This window comes from Gossypium arboreum, chromosome 11 (genome assembly GCF_025698485.1).
Source record: "Gossypium arboreum isolate Shixiya-1 chromosome 11, ASM2569848v2, whole genome shotgun sequence".
Taxonomy (NCBI): Eukaryota; Viridiplantae; Streptophyta; class Magnoliopsida; order Malvales; family Malvaceae; genus Gossypium; species Gossypium arboreum.
This window is the reverse complement of record NC_069080.1, coordinates 4,032,483-4,046,828: the sequence shown is the minus strand read 5'-3', so window position 1 is coordinate 4,046,828 and position 14,346 is coordinate 4,032,483. Positions and strand designations below refer to the sequence as shown.

The 14,346-nt window shown below is 32.7% G+C and overlaps 1 protein-coding gene across 1 annotated transcript; it reads right to left on the bottom strand.

Annotated features, from left to right (window-relative positions):
* Nucleotides 1-11,652: 11,652 nt before the first annotated feature.
* Nucleotides 11,653-14,346, bottom strand: LOC108479906 (uncharacterized). Its single transcript, XM_017782756.2, has one exon. It carries the CDS (start codon nucleotides 13,912-13,914, stop codon nucleotides 11,956-11,958), a length of 1,959 nt encoding a protein of 652 aa, XP_017638245.1. The 5' UTR covers nucleotides 13,915-14,346; the 3' UTR covers nucleotides 11,653-11,955.

The window sequence follows — 14,346 nt, the reverse complement described above, 5'->3', positions numbered from 1 at the left end:
TTTTTTTTTTCCTATTTTTTTTCTTTTTACTTTAAAATGTTTGTAATGAGAGTGCAAATCCAGTTAACACCAACATATTTTTTCAATAAAGTTACCTAGCAATTTTAGGAAAAACATTTATCTTATATAATAATAAAAAAAACCCACAATTGTCGCTATACATAGAACCTAAAAGCTTGTTGAAAATGAAACCATGGTTTTAGTTTTTTAGGGTAAGTTTGCTACATTACAAAACCATTTGGGTCCCTTGATGTCCACAGTTTGACCTTCTCTTGACCACTTTGGCTGTAGGTCGGTCTATTATTATAAAATATGATAAAATTAATAATCGAAATAAAATCAAAGCCCCACCAAAATAAACTTAGGCAAAATTTATATATAATAAGATTTAAGTCAAAGATAAAATCTAAATGAAGGAAAAATAACGTGGAAATTGAAATCTTATAGTTTTCATACAAGATTCCAAAAGCTAGATTTGCACCATGTCTCGTAGATGTCACACATTGAACTGAACCATTGGTTAAGAGAAAAAAAAAAAGGAAAAAAAGGCAGGGTCATTGGACTGTGCAGTGTCAGAGTCCAACAAGTCCGCGTAGACCAAATCTTAGACAGATACAAGTGTCCAAATATTATTGGAAGATCGTCGTGTTAAAGCACGTGGTGGTTTAGATAAGTTGCTGCAACTTCCATTAGAGTTCGTTGGTTGTTTTCATTTTAACACAGCTTTATAGAAAGGGGACCCTCAACTTTTATGAGGATTTGGATCTGCTTTGTTCAGCTTTTTAAGCTGACTAACCACTGTTACAGATAAGGTCCCTTTCCTCAATATGCCAGCCAAATAGTTTAGTGTCTCATAGTGGGAGTCCTATTCATAATCTTTATAATTTTCTAATGTTTATTATCAGCTCTCTTCAATCTCTCATTTTAACGCACTCCAAGTTCCCTCATTTATGTTTAATGCGTCATCGATTCTAGTTTATCTTGTTCGTCTTCTTTTAGGGATAATAAAAGCTCAAGGGAAGGGATTTCTTGTTTCCTTTTTGGTATCTAAGTTGCTGTAAAACGAGGGGAAAGGGTTAGAAAGTAGATTTTCGAATAGTGGCAGAGTCCAAAAAAAATTTTGAAGGTTAGAATTAAATTATATATTTTTACAATGATAAAAATATAATTTCATCATTTTAATAGTTTATAATTTTATAATTTTTAAGATATTAAATTAATTTTTATTATTTTGGAGGATAAAATGTAATTTTATTATTATTAATTTAAAATTTTATAAATTATAATGTAATTTTTTATTTTGGAGGACCGAGGCTCTTATAGTCTTCTAACTCCGCCCTGTTTCTAAATGCATCAAAGGAAATTTTAAAATTTTAAGGTTTAATTTATTTTAATTAGGGGTTTAATAAGATTTTTTAAAAAAATTGAAGGGCTTAATTAAAATTTTAAAATTTTAAAAGAATTAATGAAAATTTTCAAAAATTTTAAAAGTTTAACTTTTAGAAAGTTTAGCTAACATTTTTAAAATTTTGATAGTCTAATTAAAATTTTGAAGAATTGTAAGGGACATAATTAAAATTTTCGAGGGGCATATTGGAATTCTGCCACTGCTTGTCAACTTGGTCAGTAGGGATCAATTGAGTCGAAGATAACTTGATTTTCGATTTTTTTTTTAAAATATTTTAGTTTGATATGAATACCAATGGTAGATATTAATACTCTTAAACTTTGTTGTAAAAAAGCAAAGCTGATGTGCACTAAAGGCCAAACTCGGGCTGTAAAAAACGTTAGAAAGACAGGAGCTGTTTTCTATTAAAATTCTTGTCTTCCGCAAACGTTAGCAATCGCAATGAAGCACTTAACTATCAAGTGGGATGTCTAAACTAAAACTTTCCTATTTTGATTGGTTTGTCTGTTTACGTTTCCTTTTGCAAGTTGAGTGATTCAACCATGGCAGGATGGGCCTCATGTCTCGTCTGGAAACTGCACCTTGTAAGAACAAAACCATTGTAAAAATGTGTTGGCTTTTCTTAAAAATTAACAGCCTTCATTGCTGTTCATCATTAATAACATGTATATATATGATGATAACTTGATAATACCTATCATTAAAAATTATTAAGGTGCGTATCAAATATATAATATTACAACTTACTGCCATCAACATCCAGGGGGGATCTCCATAGATGTGTGGTATGCCGTGTAGATAAGATTTTTTTTTTCTTTCGTCATCTTCCTTTTCCTTTTTTTTTTTTTTTTCTTTACTGGAATCCATCGTTCTTTAATAAAGTTTTAGTGTCATGTTTTATCACTATGATGATTTTTCTAGTAAGAAAACATTCTGTCAGATAAAAGGTTGCTCGGTTCTGTGTTTCTTTAGTTTTCCCCTTTTCAACTTTCCATTTTTATATATACAAAAAGATTGTATTATATTTGTTATGATGAAAAGCATAAAAGTGGTTTTCACACGGATGTTATAAGTCGGGTGAAGGTCAAGTTTGTTTAACTAATCGTTTAAATTTGTTTTTATATGAAATATGATACCAAACAATCTGATAATTAATCCGTCGAATCGCACGTGATAAATATGATTCAAAATATTTTGAGGCGTGATTAAAATGTCAGTTTAACTCATGTGTATCGTAAATGTAATAGGTTGACTGATTGTTTAGCAAAAACTACATAATGAATGAACATTAGTTTTCACTTTTGGTCTTAACCTCCTGATTTTGCTTTAAATATATTGCATAAAGATCTTATGGATTTATCTGTTCCTAGAATAATTATTATGTAATAATTTGTAATGCTCCTTTTTTAAAAAAAAATTATTCAAATTTATGTGTATTTATAAATGATTTTTTGAATGTATAGCTTCAAAGTTGTGATTAATAGAATGGCTTTAAATTGGTAAATAGTACTAGAATGACATACTTAAATCGATGTCTGCTTCAATCGTGACAGAAGAAGAATGAAACCCACAAAAGTGTGGTCTAACAAACCACCATAATATCTTTCTAAGATGGAGTAGACGAAGCATGCTTGTAAATGTTGTCACCGGAGCACAAGATGTTTCGGATCAGACGCGGGAGCTTTCACCAAAATGATGAAATTGTTACGCGGGACTTTTATTGCAACATCTGGATAGGTAAACTCATGGGAAGAATTATTGAGGGAAAGCAAAAATTTTTACAAAGGTAAGCGCATTCGATCTTGGACGACATCACGATTATGAAGAGAACTATTCAGAGTTTTTGCAGCTGTATGAAGAACCATGAAGCGTATTATCTAATTCTTTAAACAAACCGGAATTTAACTCAAAAACATAATCTAATTCTTTTGTGCTGTTTTCTAACTTTTTATCTAGTATAAAAAAGTTCATTTATATTTTTTTTTCCTAATTTTTTGATTGATATTGGAACTGTTGTTAATGTAGGAAGACTTGGGTTTGAGTGCTCTAAAGCGTATTAAATTTCTATTCATATTTATAGATTAAGAAAAAGCTATAAGTAATTCTAAATATTATGTGTAAAAATAGATATAAACAAAATTTATAATAAATTTATTAAAATATATATTTAAACAAAAAAGAAAAAAGGAGTGCATGGAAATCAGCCATTCATTAATAAAAATTATGATTAGTGCAAATTCATGCACCAATAAAACCATTACCACTATCTAGTAAAGCAAACTCCCCCTCCCCGCGGCCACCCGCAAAAAAAGAAACACTATAGTGCCTTTCCAGTTCATCACAAGCAACTTGCATATCATAAAAGTCTTAATATGTTTTTCTAATATTTCCTTATAGTACTATATATTTATTGTTTTATAAAAATATAAATAAAGTAATGTATATTAATATAAATGGAAAAATGGATTGGACCTAATACTTAAATATTACGGCTTTAATTTAACATTAACAAATAATCTAATCTTTAAAGATTTTTATTTGAAAATAATGAAATTAATAATTAATTACAAAATATACTAACAAATAGCAGGATTTAAAAAAAAAAAATGAAAGGTCAAACAAACAACCACCATTGTGGGAAATGGAAAAAGTTGTGCAATATAATATTTGCCCCTTTAGCTTTGCCTTATCAGAAATTGATATGGGTTGAAAGCTGAAAGTGTTTCATCTTCTGCTTTTATTAAAAGAAAAAAATTTCTTAATTTAACGTAGCTTGCTTTGCTTTATAATGTGTTTATCGTGTCTATTTCTCCACTGTTAGAAATAATTAAATTCCTTGAGGATAAGATCACCAACTTTGTTTGAAAACAAATGGTTCATTATTGAACAATATGAATGCACTGGCTCACTTGTCCATAAAGTTTAATGCCAACGGTGGTGGAAATGCCAGAATCCTCCATTATCGGAAATTAGAATGAACTATGCATGATGTACAGCTATCTACCAAAAAAAAAAAATGCTGAGTACGTTGCGATGCCCTATCGCATATACAACATTTGTGAGCAACTATCCTACTACTTAAGCTAATTCTTAGTATGTGAAAAACTTGTCTGTTTTATCAAATATCTAACAAGACACTGTAAATCACATATTACTAATCTTAAATAATTAATCCACAAAATTCTTAAAAAGTTGGGTCAAACTTCAAATCCACTATACTTGAAAGATTTATATAATCGAAAATGCCACATATGACATCTTTTAGCAAAAGTGATCGTACAGCTTAGTTGGAATTTTAGAACCTATCGGGATCACAGTAAATAAGTGTTGTAGTCGTGGCCTAAAAAAGGATAGAAACTTGTAACAAGCCAATGCCGAGTTTTGTATCAAAGCTGAGGTGGAAATCAACTTATAAAACCCAACATCCACAGGTAGGTCAAAATGGTTTGTGAAGTAAACTCTATTTTAATGACATCATCCATTTACAGCCGTAGCAGTATATTTCACACTTCTTTCCTTGTCTAAATGACTAAAAAGGTATTATCTATGACGAAACTGAAAACTAAATTAGAAGATGGCTTTTTACACCTTCAAGTCAAACAATACAGCAGATAAATACGTGTTTATGAGGTTGACAGATTGAATGGCCCTTCTCAAGCTATTGCTTTGCCTACTTATGGCTGATTTAGGAATATTCGTAATTCGAAGCATCATTATCAGTTAGATTATAGAATCTAAATGGATTTTCAATCAATTCATTTAAGAGATAAATTTTGGTATTTCACTTTATATAAAATTATCATTTTATCATTATATATAATTATTAAAAAAGTAAATTTATAAAAATATTTTTATAATAATTATTAAAAGATAAAAATGTTTTATGTTGAAATAAATTATTTTGAAGAAATGTGTTAATTATATTAAATATTAAAATGGCACGGAACAAGACTAAATTACGATAGATGAATCTAATATCTATAATAATGGTAATGATTTTTTTAGAAAGTGATAATAGATTTTAAAATTACACATATATGGATGGATGGTGGGACAAAATATACCAATTCTGTAACGTTGATGAACTTGATGTTGGTGCATAGGGATAAAAATAAATTTATGAGAAATTAACAAAGAGTTCGAGACGTGTATCAATGTCACTTTTTTTAATGTTCTATTCGCTATCACTTATATTATAGTGTGTGAAAGAGTTAATGACAAATGAAACTCGAGAATACAATGAAACCCAATGACTATCTACATTTTACACTAACGAAAACAGTCTACCGAATATTGAGTGGAACATAACAATGATATCAATTTCTATATAGAATTTATGCAGTAATCCTTTATAGAACAATCTAATAATATAAAATATGATTAGAGATCAAAAAGAAACTTTTTTTCTATGTTTCTGGGTGTGTCCAACAAATGAAATTCTTCTCCTATTTATAAGAGGTCTCGTGTCTCTTCATAAGGACATAACTACCCAAATGGATAATCATATTTTTAATCATAAACATTATTATTCAATAGGTATCAACTTAAATAATTATGACCCTTTAATTTTTTTATTAATTAAGTGATATAACTTTTGGTGACAAGAGATATAAGTGTTCACTATGAATAGTGAGAACTCTTGCTTAATTACCAACTAACATTATTTTTAAGTCGCTTGTAACTTTTCAGTTATAACTATTGGAACATTATAAATATTTTAAAAATTTTCTAACATTTCATAATATTTGCTTCCACTCCATTGCTTTCCACAATCAACAAGTTTATTATCCTCAAACAATTTAGGAGATTTATACAAGCCAAATGAATAACAAAAGTTCGATTAATTTTAACTGTAGGCGGTTTTCCATTAGAGGTGCTCATGAGCTAGGTTAGGTTGAGACCGGGCCAACAAAAAATTAGGCCCGTTTGCTAGGCTTGGGCTAGTCCGGCCCAAAAAATGATTTTAAAATTTTGTCAAAGCCTAACCCGGATAAAAATGCTAAAACCAGGGTCTAGCTCGGCCAGGGCGTATTAATTTTTTATACAATTTATATAGATATAATAAATCAAAATACTAAAAACATTAGAATAAATATTTCCCAACAAATTAAAAATAAATTTTAAAAATTATGTATACTTGAATAACACTAAGATAGATGCAACTCAACAAGCAAATGCCTCTTAAAATAATAACAAATTTAACAATAAAACAAGTGTTATACAATATCCAAACAATAACAACAAAATAGTGAACATAATAGTGAAATAGTAACAAAATAGGGAGAAAACAAGAAGAAAATAACATTAAAACAACAAAAAAATAGCGGTTCTTTTTTGTCCTTTTGTGAATTCAGGCTGGGCCTGAACAAAAAATGCCTTACCCGAGGCCCAACCCATTTTTTAAACGAACCTTATTTTTTTGCCCAAGCCTATTTTTTGGCCTATATTTTTACCCAAATCCTTCCACATTTCAAACAGACCTTTAGGTCGGGCTATGAGCAAGTCTATATTCCATTAAGTTATAACATTTTAAACAAATGAAACAAAATGTATTCAGAAATGGCGAAAAGAAATACTAAAAAAACCTAACAATAATGGTAGTAGTTGATGATGGGTTGTAAGGTGGAAAAAGAATAATATTGTAATTCAGAGTAAGACCAAACAAAGAGATAATCTTTAGAGAATTTTAAAGAAAGTTTAGAAGTCATAAATTTCACAAAAGTATTAATATATTTTTATTAAGAAAGAACTTAAATTGTTGGCAATTGTGAATTGTAAAAAGAGTTTATTATAATTCTAAAAGGAAAGGAGAAAAACTCAATATTATAGAAAAAATTAAAGAAAAATCTTTGAAGTATCTCTATATTTATCTATGAAATCAAATTCTTTGGATAACTCGAAAATACTACAATATTCTAAGATTATCTCTACTTCTTCTACTTTAGTAAAATAGTATTGTCCAAAATATCTTTTGTGGAACATTTCATGAAGAACATTTTGCTTGGGATAATTTTATTTTATTGTAAGTTGTTTTATTTTTCACGAGTTTATTTTGAATAATAACTACCGTTGAAAAACAATTGTTCTAAATCAAAGTTATTTTGAACATAATTGTTCTTAAAGAAAGGAACAATTCTAAAGAAGAGTTGACTCGAACAATATTTATTTTCAACAAAATTGTTTTTAAATGACAATTATTCGGATGACAATTGTCTTAAATTGTTCTTAATTAGCTATTCACAAGCTATGATTATTCTAAACAACAATTACTAGTTATCCTAAAATAGATATTAGGAATAGTGGAAGAGATATTAAAAGTCAAAACTAAATATATCCTATGTGTAATTTATACACATTTAACTATATTTGTTTAGAATTTTAAATTATGGCCTATTGGTTAAGTATTCACTTTTTGCATGCATAATCTGATGTATTGTTGTGTTTACATAATTATATCTTGAATTAAAAGTAATGATATTGGTGATTATTTTGGATTACTCTTAGAATTTTGTGTTAATAATTTCTCTAAATTGAAATTGAAGATAATCCTATGTGACGATTGTCACAGCTCTACAGATTAACAATATCTGTTTCATTGATGTATAGCTTGCTTACAGGAGGTCAATTTTTTAATAATCTATTGTTGGTAAAATAATCAAGATGTGAGGGTAAAACCCACACCATATCTTAAACTAAACAAATCATCAGATAATTGTCATCATCAGGCATAAAGGGCAAACGAAATTGCACTTCCATATAAAACAAATAGCTAGAGATAAATGAAGTCAGTTCCATTGGCATTAGTAGGCGACAGTTGCCAGGAGAAAAAAAAGGTTACATAGTGAACTAATTGTCAGTTCCTGCAATTTATGTCTAATCGCCAGCTCTCACTCTTCACTCAAATCCATTCATGCTACAAATTGCTTCTATGGTTTGCTAGGACCTAACTATCGGAGGTCCAAAATTGCCATATAGAAATAGGAAGAGCTCCTAATGTTGTTGGTTAGCAACTTGGCATTGTCAAAAGAGATGACACAGCTGCCGCATTGCCGCCAAAATGGTGATGGCACCACCGATAAAAGCTGAGGTACAGTTACCTCCAGTTCCACCATTTGGGGATACCATCATTGGGAGATTGTATCCATCAACAAGGCTAACATCATAGAAATCCAATCCCCCAGCACCATTTAATGTAAACTCTGCAATAGTGGCAGGAGGGCTAGCACCACTACTTGAACATTCTCTAGTGTAGATGAGCCGCAGTCTCCAGTGAGGCAAGAGAATTTGCCAGAAGAGTCCTCGGTGCAAAGAGTTCGACCCCATAAGCGACCTGATCAAGATGTTGGAACCGAGACGGATGTTGATTCGCCTTGTCTAAGAATGCAACCTGTTGGAGAAATCTGTGTTCCAGCACCTGACAGAACCCCTGGCCAAACTGTGTATCTGCATTTGTTTACCATTGTGAACACTGATGAATGAGATTGAGAACCTGTAAAACAAGAACATGATTTTAAACCAATACGAACAAAGCAAAGAAAAACTAAAAACGACAACGAAAAATCAATTGGCAAAAGAATTGAGACCTAAGAACAGTTGAAGGAAGAACATAGCCAACACAATGGAAAGCTGATGAGTAGCCATTGAATAAGGAGGGAATGAAAGAAGTGAACTTCAAAGAAGGCTGTGAACAATCAAATTTAGAAGCACTTGGTAGGAAAATATTTAGATGAGGAATATGTGCCTATGTGTATAAGTATTTATAACCTAAAAAAGATAAGAATTGATGTGGGAACCATGTGATGTGTTATAGAATAGGAAAGGGTTGTGGGGACAGCCAGACAGGGCAAACTGGCAAAGAATGTTCATTGTCATCCCAAATGTAGCTCTAGTATGTTCAACCAATGGGTATGACCTTTTTCTGCATATTTGTATTACTAATAGAGCGAAAGAAAGAAAGACAAGGGCAATATATAAAGAACATAAAGGGATACCTGCAAAAATATGATGATGAGGCCATACGAGAAACAAACAAAAACCAGCTGAACTTGCTAATGGCTTATAGACTTGATTAATTTGCAATTTTGCATCTTAATGTGAAAAGGGCAATTTTGCATTTTAATCACAATGCCTTCATCATTTTTCTTTGATTCCTCCACAACTTTAGCAGGTAACCTGGGCTCTGACAGAGACCATTCTCCTTCCATTGGAAACATCTCCGTAGTAAACAGACAGGAACCTGAAAAACAAAAGAAGCAGCTGATGAACTTCCAATATGCACATTGCAAAAGAGATAGAAACAACATTACTACTATATCATGAGTCAATGTGTAAATGTGGTTTAGATTTTGATTTTCACCAAAAATAAAATGTTCATTGTTCAGTTGCTATATAAGATGTTTCACAGAAAATGAAACTGATTTTTCATTCATTAGCATGTTATTATGAGCTTTTGGTGTGGGGGCTTCATGTGTTGCAGCTTGTATTTGGGATTTATTGATTTTTATTTTCACATATAATTTTTAGTTTTTAATAAATTATATAAATATATTTCAAATATGTCTATATAAATATATTTATGATTTTTTTGAAGAAAAATATATTTACGATAATTATTTGATAAACTGGAGTAGAATTTTGTTTTAACTCCATAGCGGAGTTATGGAGATAAAAATTCAACCTTCAATATATCAAATAATTATCTATATATTATATGTAGATATAAATTTTAAAATTATTAATTAAGTTCAGTGGCGTAATTTAATAATTATGTTTTAAATTTAAATGTATTTTTAAAATGTATAATACTGAAAAAATATTATATTTAAAATATCAAAATTTTGTACTAATTGATAGGAGTGGTATACATCAATAAAAGTTAATATTGATTGAAACGAAACTTTGTACTAACTAATATGAGCCGAGCCAACACATATCAAGAAAAATCAGTATTGATTAAAACAAGTCGAAACATATCGAATCTTCACTAGAATAAAGCCTAAGTTACTTAGTACTAGAAGAGTTCATGAGTCAGGCCGGGCCAAACCAAAATTTTAGGGTTGTTTGCTTGGCTGGACTCGGCCAAAAAATGGACCTAAAATTTTACCCAAGTTCGACTCGGATAAAAAATAATAAAACTCGAGCTTGGCCTGACCTGCCTATATTAATTTTTGATATAATTTTTTAAAAAAAATATATAATACATCAAAAATACTAAAAACATTAAAACAAATATTTTCCAACAACTTGGAAACAAATTAAAAGAACTATGTATGCTTAAATAACATTAACATAAATGCAATTTAAAATATAATGTATACCTCTAAAATAATAACAAAATTAAAAATAAAATAATAATTATAGAATATTCAAACCATAACAACAAAATAAGAATAATATAATAATATTATGATAACAAAACAGTAAAAAAACAACAAAAATAGCAACAAAATAGTAAAAAATATAGAAAAAATAATTTTTTTATAAATTCGAATTGTGCTAAGTTTAAGTAAACAAATCTTACATGAAGCCCGACTTATTCTCTAAACGAATTTTTTTTTTTTTTCAAATCCATTTAACCACGCGCACATGGAGAGTTGTACTTAGTACCGCCTGATGACCGAAACTGTAGGTACTGGCAAGTACGGTACCGAGTATTGTGGCTGACGTCCTTAAATCTAGTGTCTTGTTATTTTCACCTACCACTTGTATAAACTTTAATTCATTAATAATTCTTGTCATATAGATTCTGGCAGGTCTTTGTATCTGACTTGTTCTTTTATATTATGTCATCTTCTGGGTATTATTTATTCATTTATTTATTGTAGTTCCGTTGGTTTCATATATAATAATGGTTGATATAAAAATAAAAATACTAATAATAATAATGGTTGATATAGAATTAACGGATCTTCATTCAAACGCTCCATGTAAGCGATGATATTTTGTCCATATGTAAGAACTGCAGGAATGGAATCTGATTCTTAGCTTGCAACGCAATCATCCATATAGGAAATATCACCAAACCAAAATGCTCCACATGATGTAAACTAGGATAGTAAAGAGTAGAAAATTTGGAGGGTACAAGGTAGGCTATAGCAATAATATTCGAATTGGTTACGAACCTAGTGATGTGAATGGACATTAGCATGCGAATCTCACAATTGAAAGTGAAGTATGTTGCATTAAGACAAAGAATCTTGCAAATGTACCTTCGGCATGAAATGTCATCACTCCATAAACTGATGTTTCAGCAGAAAAAAAAGGCTAACTTTGCATTTCCCAACATTGCATACAGGAAAAGCAATAATACAGGGAATTTAACTTATAGTTTATAAACTAACAGACAGCTGGGATTCCTAGGGCAATTGGTCAGTACACAGAACAGAAAAAAAAAAAAAAAAAGAAGCAGCAACTCTGCAAATGGCTGACAATACTACTTAGCATGCATCTGGAAGACTTCTAACTGTATGTACACTCCAATTTAGAATTATGAACTCAATGATGGGGTACTGTATAAAGAGAGAAATTACAAAGGGAAAGTGATTGAATCAATGAAATCCGGTTGACCCTCTAGACTGATACAGCTCCAATCTACTTTTGGCCTCTTGTAAGAGTTTGCCAGTTGCATTCTGGGTCATGTTGGATTGCCTGGATGCCCATTCGAGCACGGTAAGAACCTTGGCTTGAGCAAGTTCCTCGCTGTCAGGTACATGGTGGGAAATGTAGCATAGGAGAAGTAATGCTGGGAGTTGAACAATATGTTCCCCAAAATACACAAGCTGAATCAAATGCTTTGCACCTCCTGCATTAATGATTGCCTTGGAGTGATCAAGGTGTAGATAGTTGTCCGTGCAAGCAAACTTGGCGAGTGCAATTGCAGCCTCCTTGGAAACTTCGGCTTCCCTTTCGTCAAGAAGTTTGACCAAAGGGGCAATCATCCTTGTTTCCGTAGCTCTAAACGTCCTAGCCAAATTTCCGATAGCCTTGATACAAGGAATCAGCAGCTCTGAATCGGCCTGCTCAGTGATCTTCAACAGCTGGTCCACGATGAGCTTACAAGCATGAGAGTTGGGCTTGAAAGCAGACCTTCTCAAATCAGGATCCTGCTCTGCCACAGCTGTAATCTCCATCAATGCCATAGCTGAATTAAACCGCACTTCTTCAGTTCCTTTTTCAAGCAAAACAGCGAAACATAGCAATGCTCTGGACTCAGTTATACTCTTGCAGATAAGCGAATTCTCCTTTGCAAGATGCCATAAGGCTCTAGCTGCCATTGCTTTCATAGAAGACTTGGTTGCAGGATCTTCCGATTCCCTTCCCTTCGTACTCGCCCCTGTAATCAGACCATTCTGGTGATACTGATAACTGAGCTGGTGAGCTTGCTTGGCGATGACATTGCCCTGACTATTACTCCTAACATGGTTATTACTAGGCTTTTGTGGCAATTTCGCCCCTCCTTGCATTGCCATAGTATTTCTAACAACATGATGCATCTGATTCGGCTCTCGGTTCCCCATTGGGTGCGGAATCTGAGTCTGATGATCTTCCTCAACAACATTTTTCACATTCGAATTACTATTACTACTCGCCATAACCACTGCGTGGATGGATGAAGCCTTGTTACTAGCAATTGCATATTTGCTATGTTCTTCAATCGTTTCAAACGCCAAATGACTAACGAGTAATCGGATGACATTGTTCTGGGCAAACAAATCTTGACATTTGGGGTAATTAGCAGCCAACTCAGATACTGCCCACGCACTCACGGCTTGAACTTTCATTGGACCTTCTTTGAGGATTTTCGCAAATACCGTGCAAACGCCAGCGTGGATCATGTGCTCGACGCTTTCGGGATCCCGGCCGAGAAGCCCAATTGCTTTGGCGGCGTTTTCTTGACCTTCGACTTTCCCTTCTTTGACTAATTTCAATAACGGCCCAACCCCTCCTTCTTCTATAATCAGTTTCCCGTATCGATCATTATCGCTGGCTAGCGAAACAAGCGAGGCAGCCGCTTCGGACCGATTTTCAAGCGAACCGGTGTAAAGAATCGCGATCTGTTCCCAAATTAGGTGTAAAATAGGCTCGTTAGCAGCGATCGGAGGAAGGCCTAAGTACTCATCGTCGCGATCGTCAGCTGAAGCTGACACACGGAGGAGCCAGGACACATCGCCGATAGAGTTCTCGAGCTGGGAAGACATTTTACGGAAGGCGGCACCAGGGTTGATTGTGAACACGCGCTTCATAATGCCGTTGGCGCGGCATTTGAGGACCAAAGAGAGGGCTTTGTCGAGGACTTGTTCAGTATCGTCGATTATGCGGCGCGTGGGACGAACGTAAAGGTCGGAACTCGCACGCGCCGCTTGTCGGAGCAAGCCAGCAAGTTTCTCTGTCTTGGACTTAAGCTCCGCACACTCTTGCTTAAACGAACTCGCTTCATCCGCCGCTTTCGTTACTTGGTCCGCTAACTGAATCGGCTTCGCCAAGATTTGTTTCACAATATCCGCCATCACAACAACCAAAAATGTAAATAAAATTGATCAGACCAGAAAACAAATAAATCAAGCTGAAAACAAGACAAAGCAAAAGGGCAGATCTTTGTCGGGTTTTGGTTCTTAAGATTCTAGCAAAAGGCTTGATAAGCGGAGAAAATGGAGGGAAGAAGTGGGGTATTTGAAAGTGTTCGATTCAGCGACGTTTTGCGGCCTAAATTACTGTTTTTCAGGGCAACAAAAATTTTGGGTGTTTTTTGACTCAGCGTGTGTACGCGTTAAAAAGGAAAAGGAGATTGATGAAGATGAAGAAGAAGCATTCATGGTGAACGAGTTTTACAAGGTCAAACGCGTTTTTCATTTTCTCGGGGGTGAGCTTTACTGTTCAGAACGACGAGAACTTCTAATTTATTATTATAACAATTATGAAGTCTTGCTGTCATATTTTAC

Coding starts and splice junctions, on each gene's coding strand:
- LOC108479906 (XM_017782756.2), bottom strand. CDS start 13,914: ATGGCGGATATTGTGAAACAAATCTTGGCGAAGCCGATTCAGTTAGCG.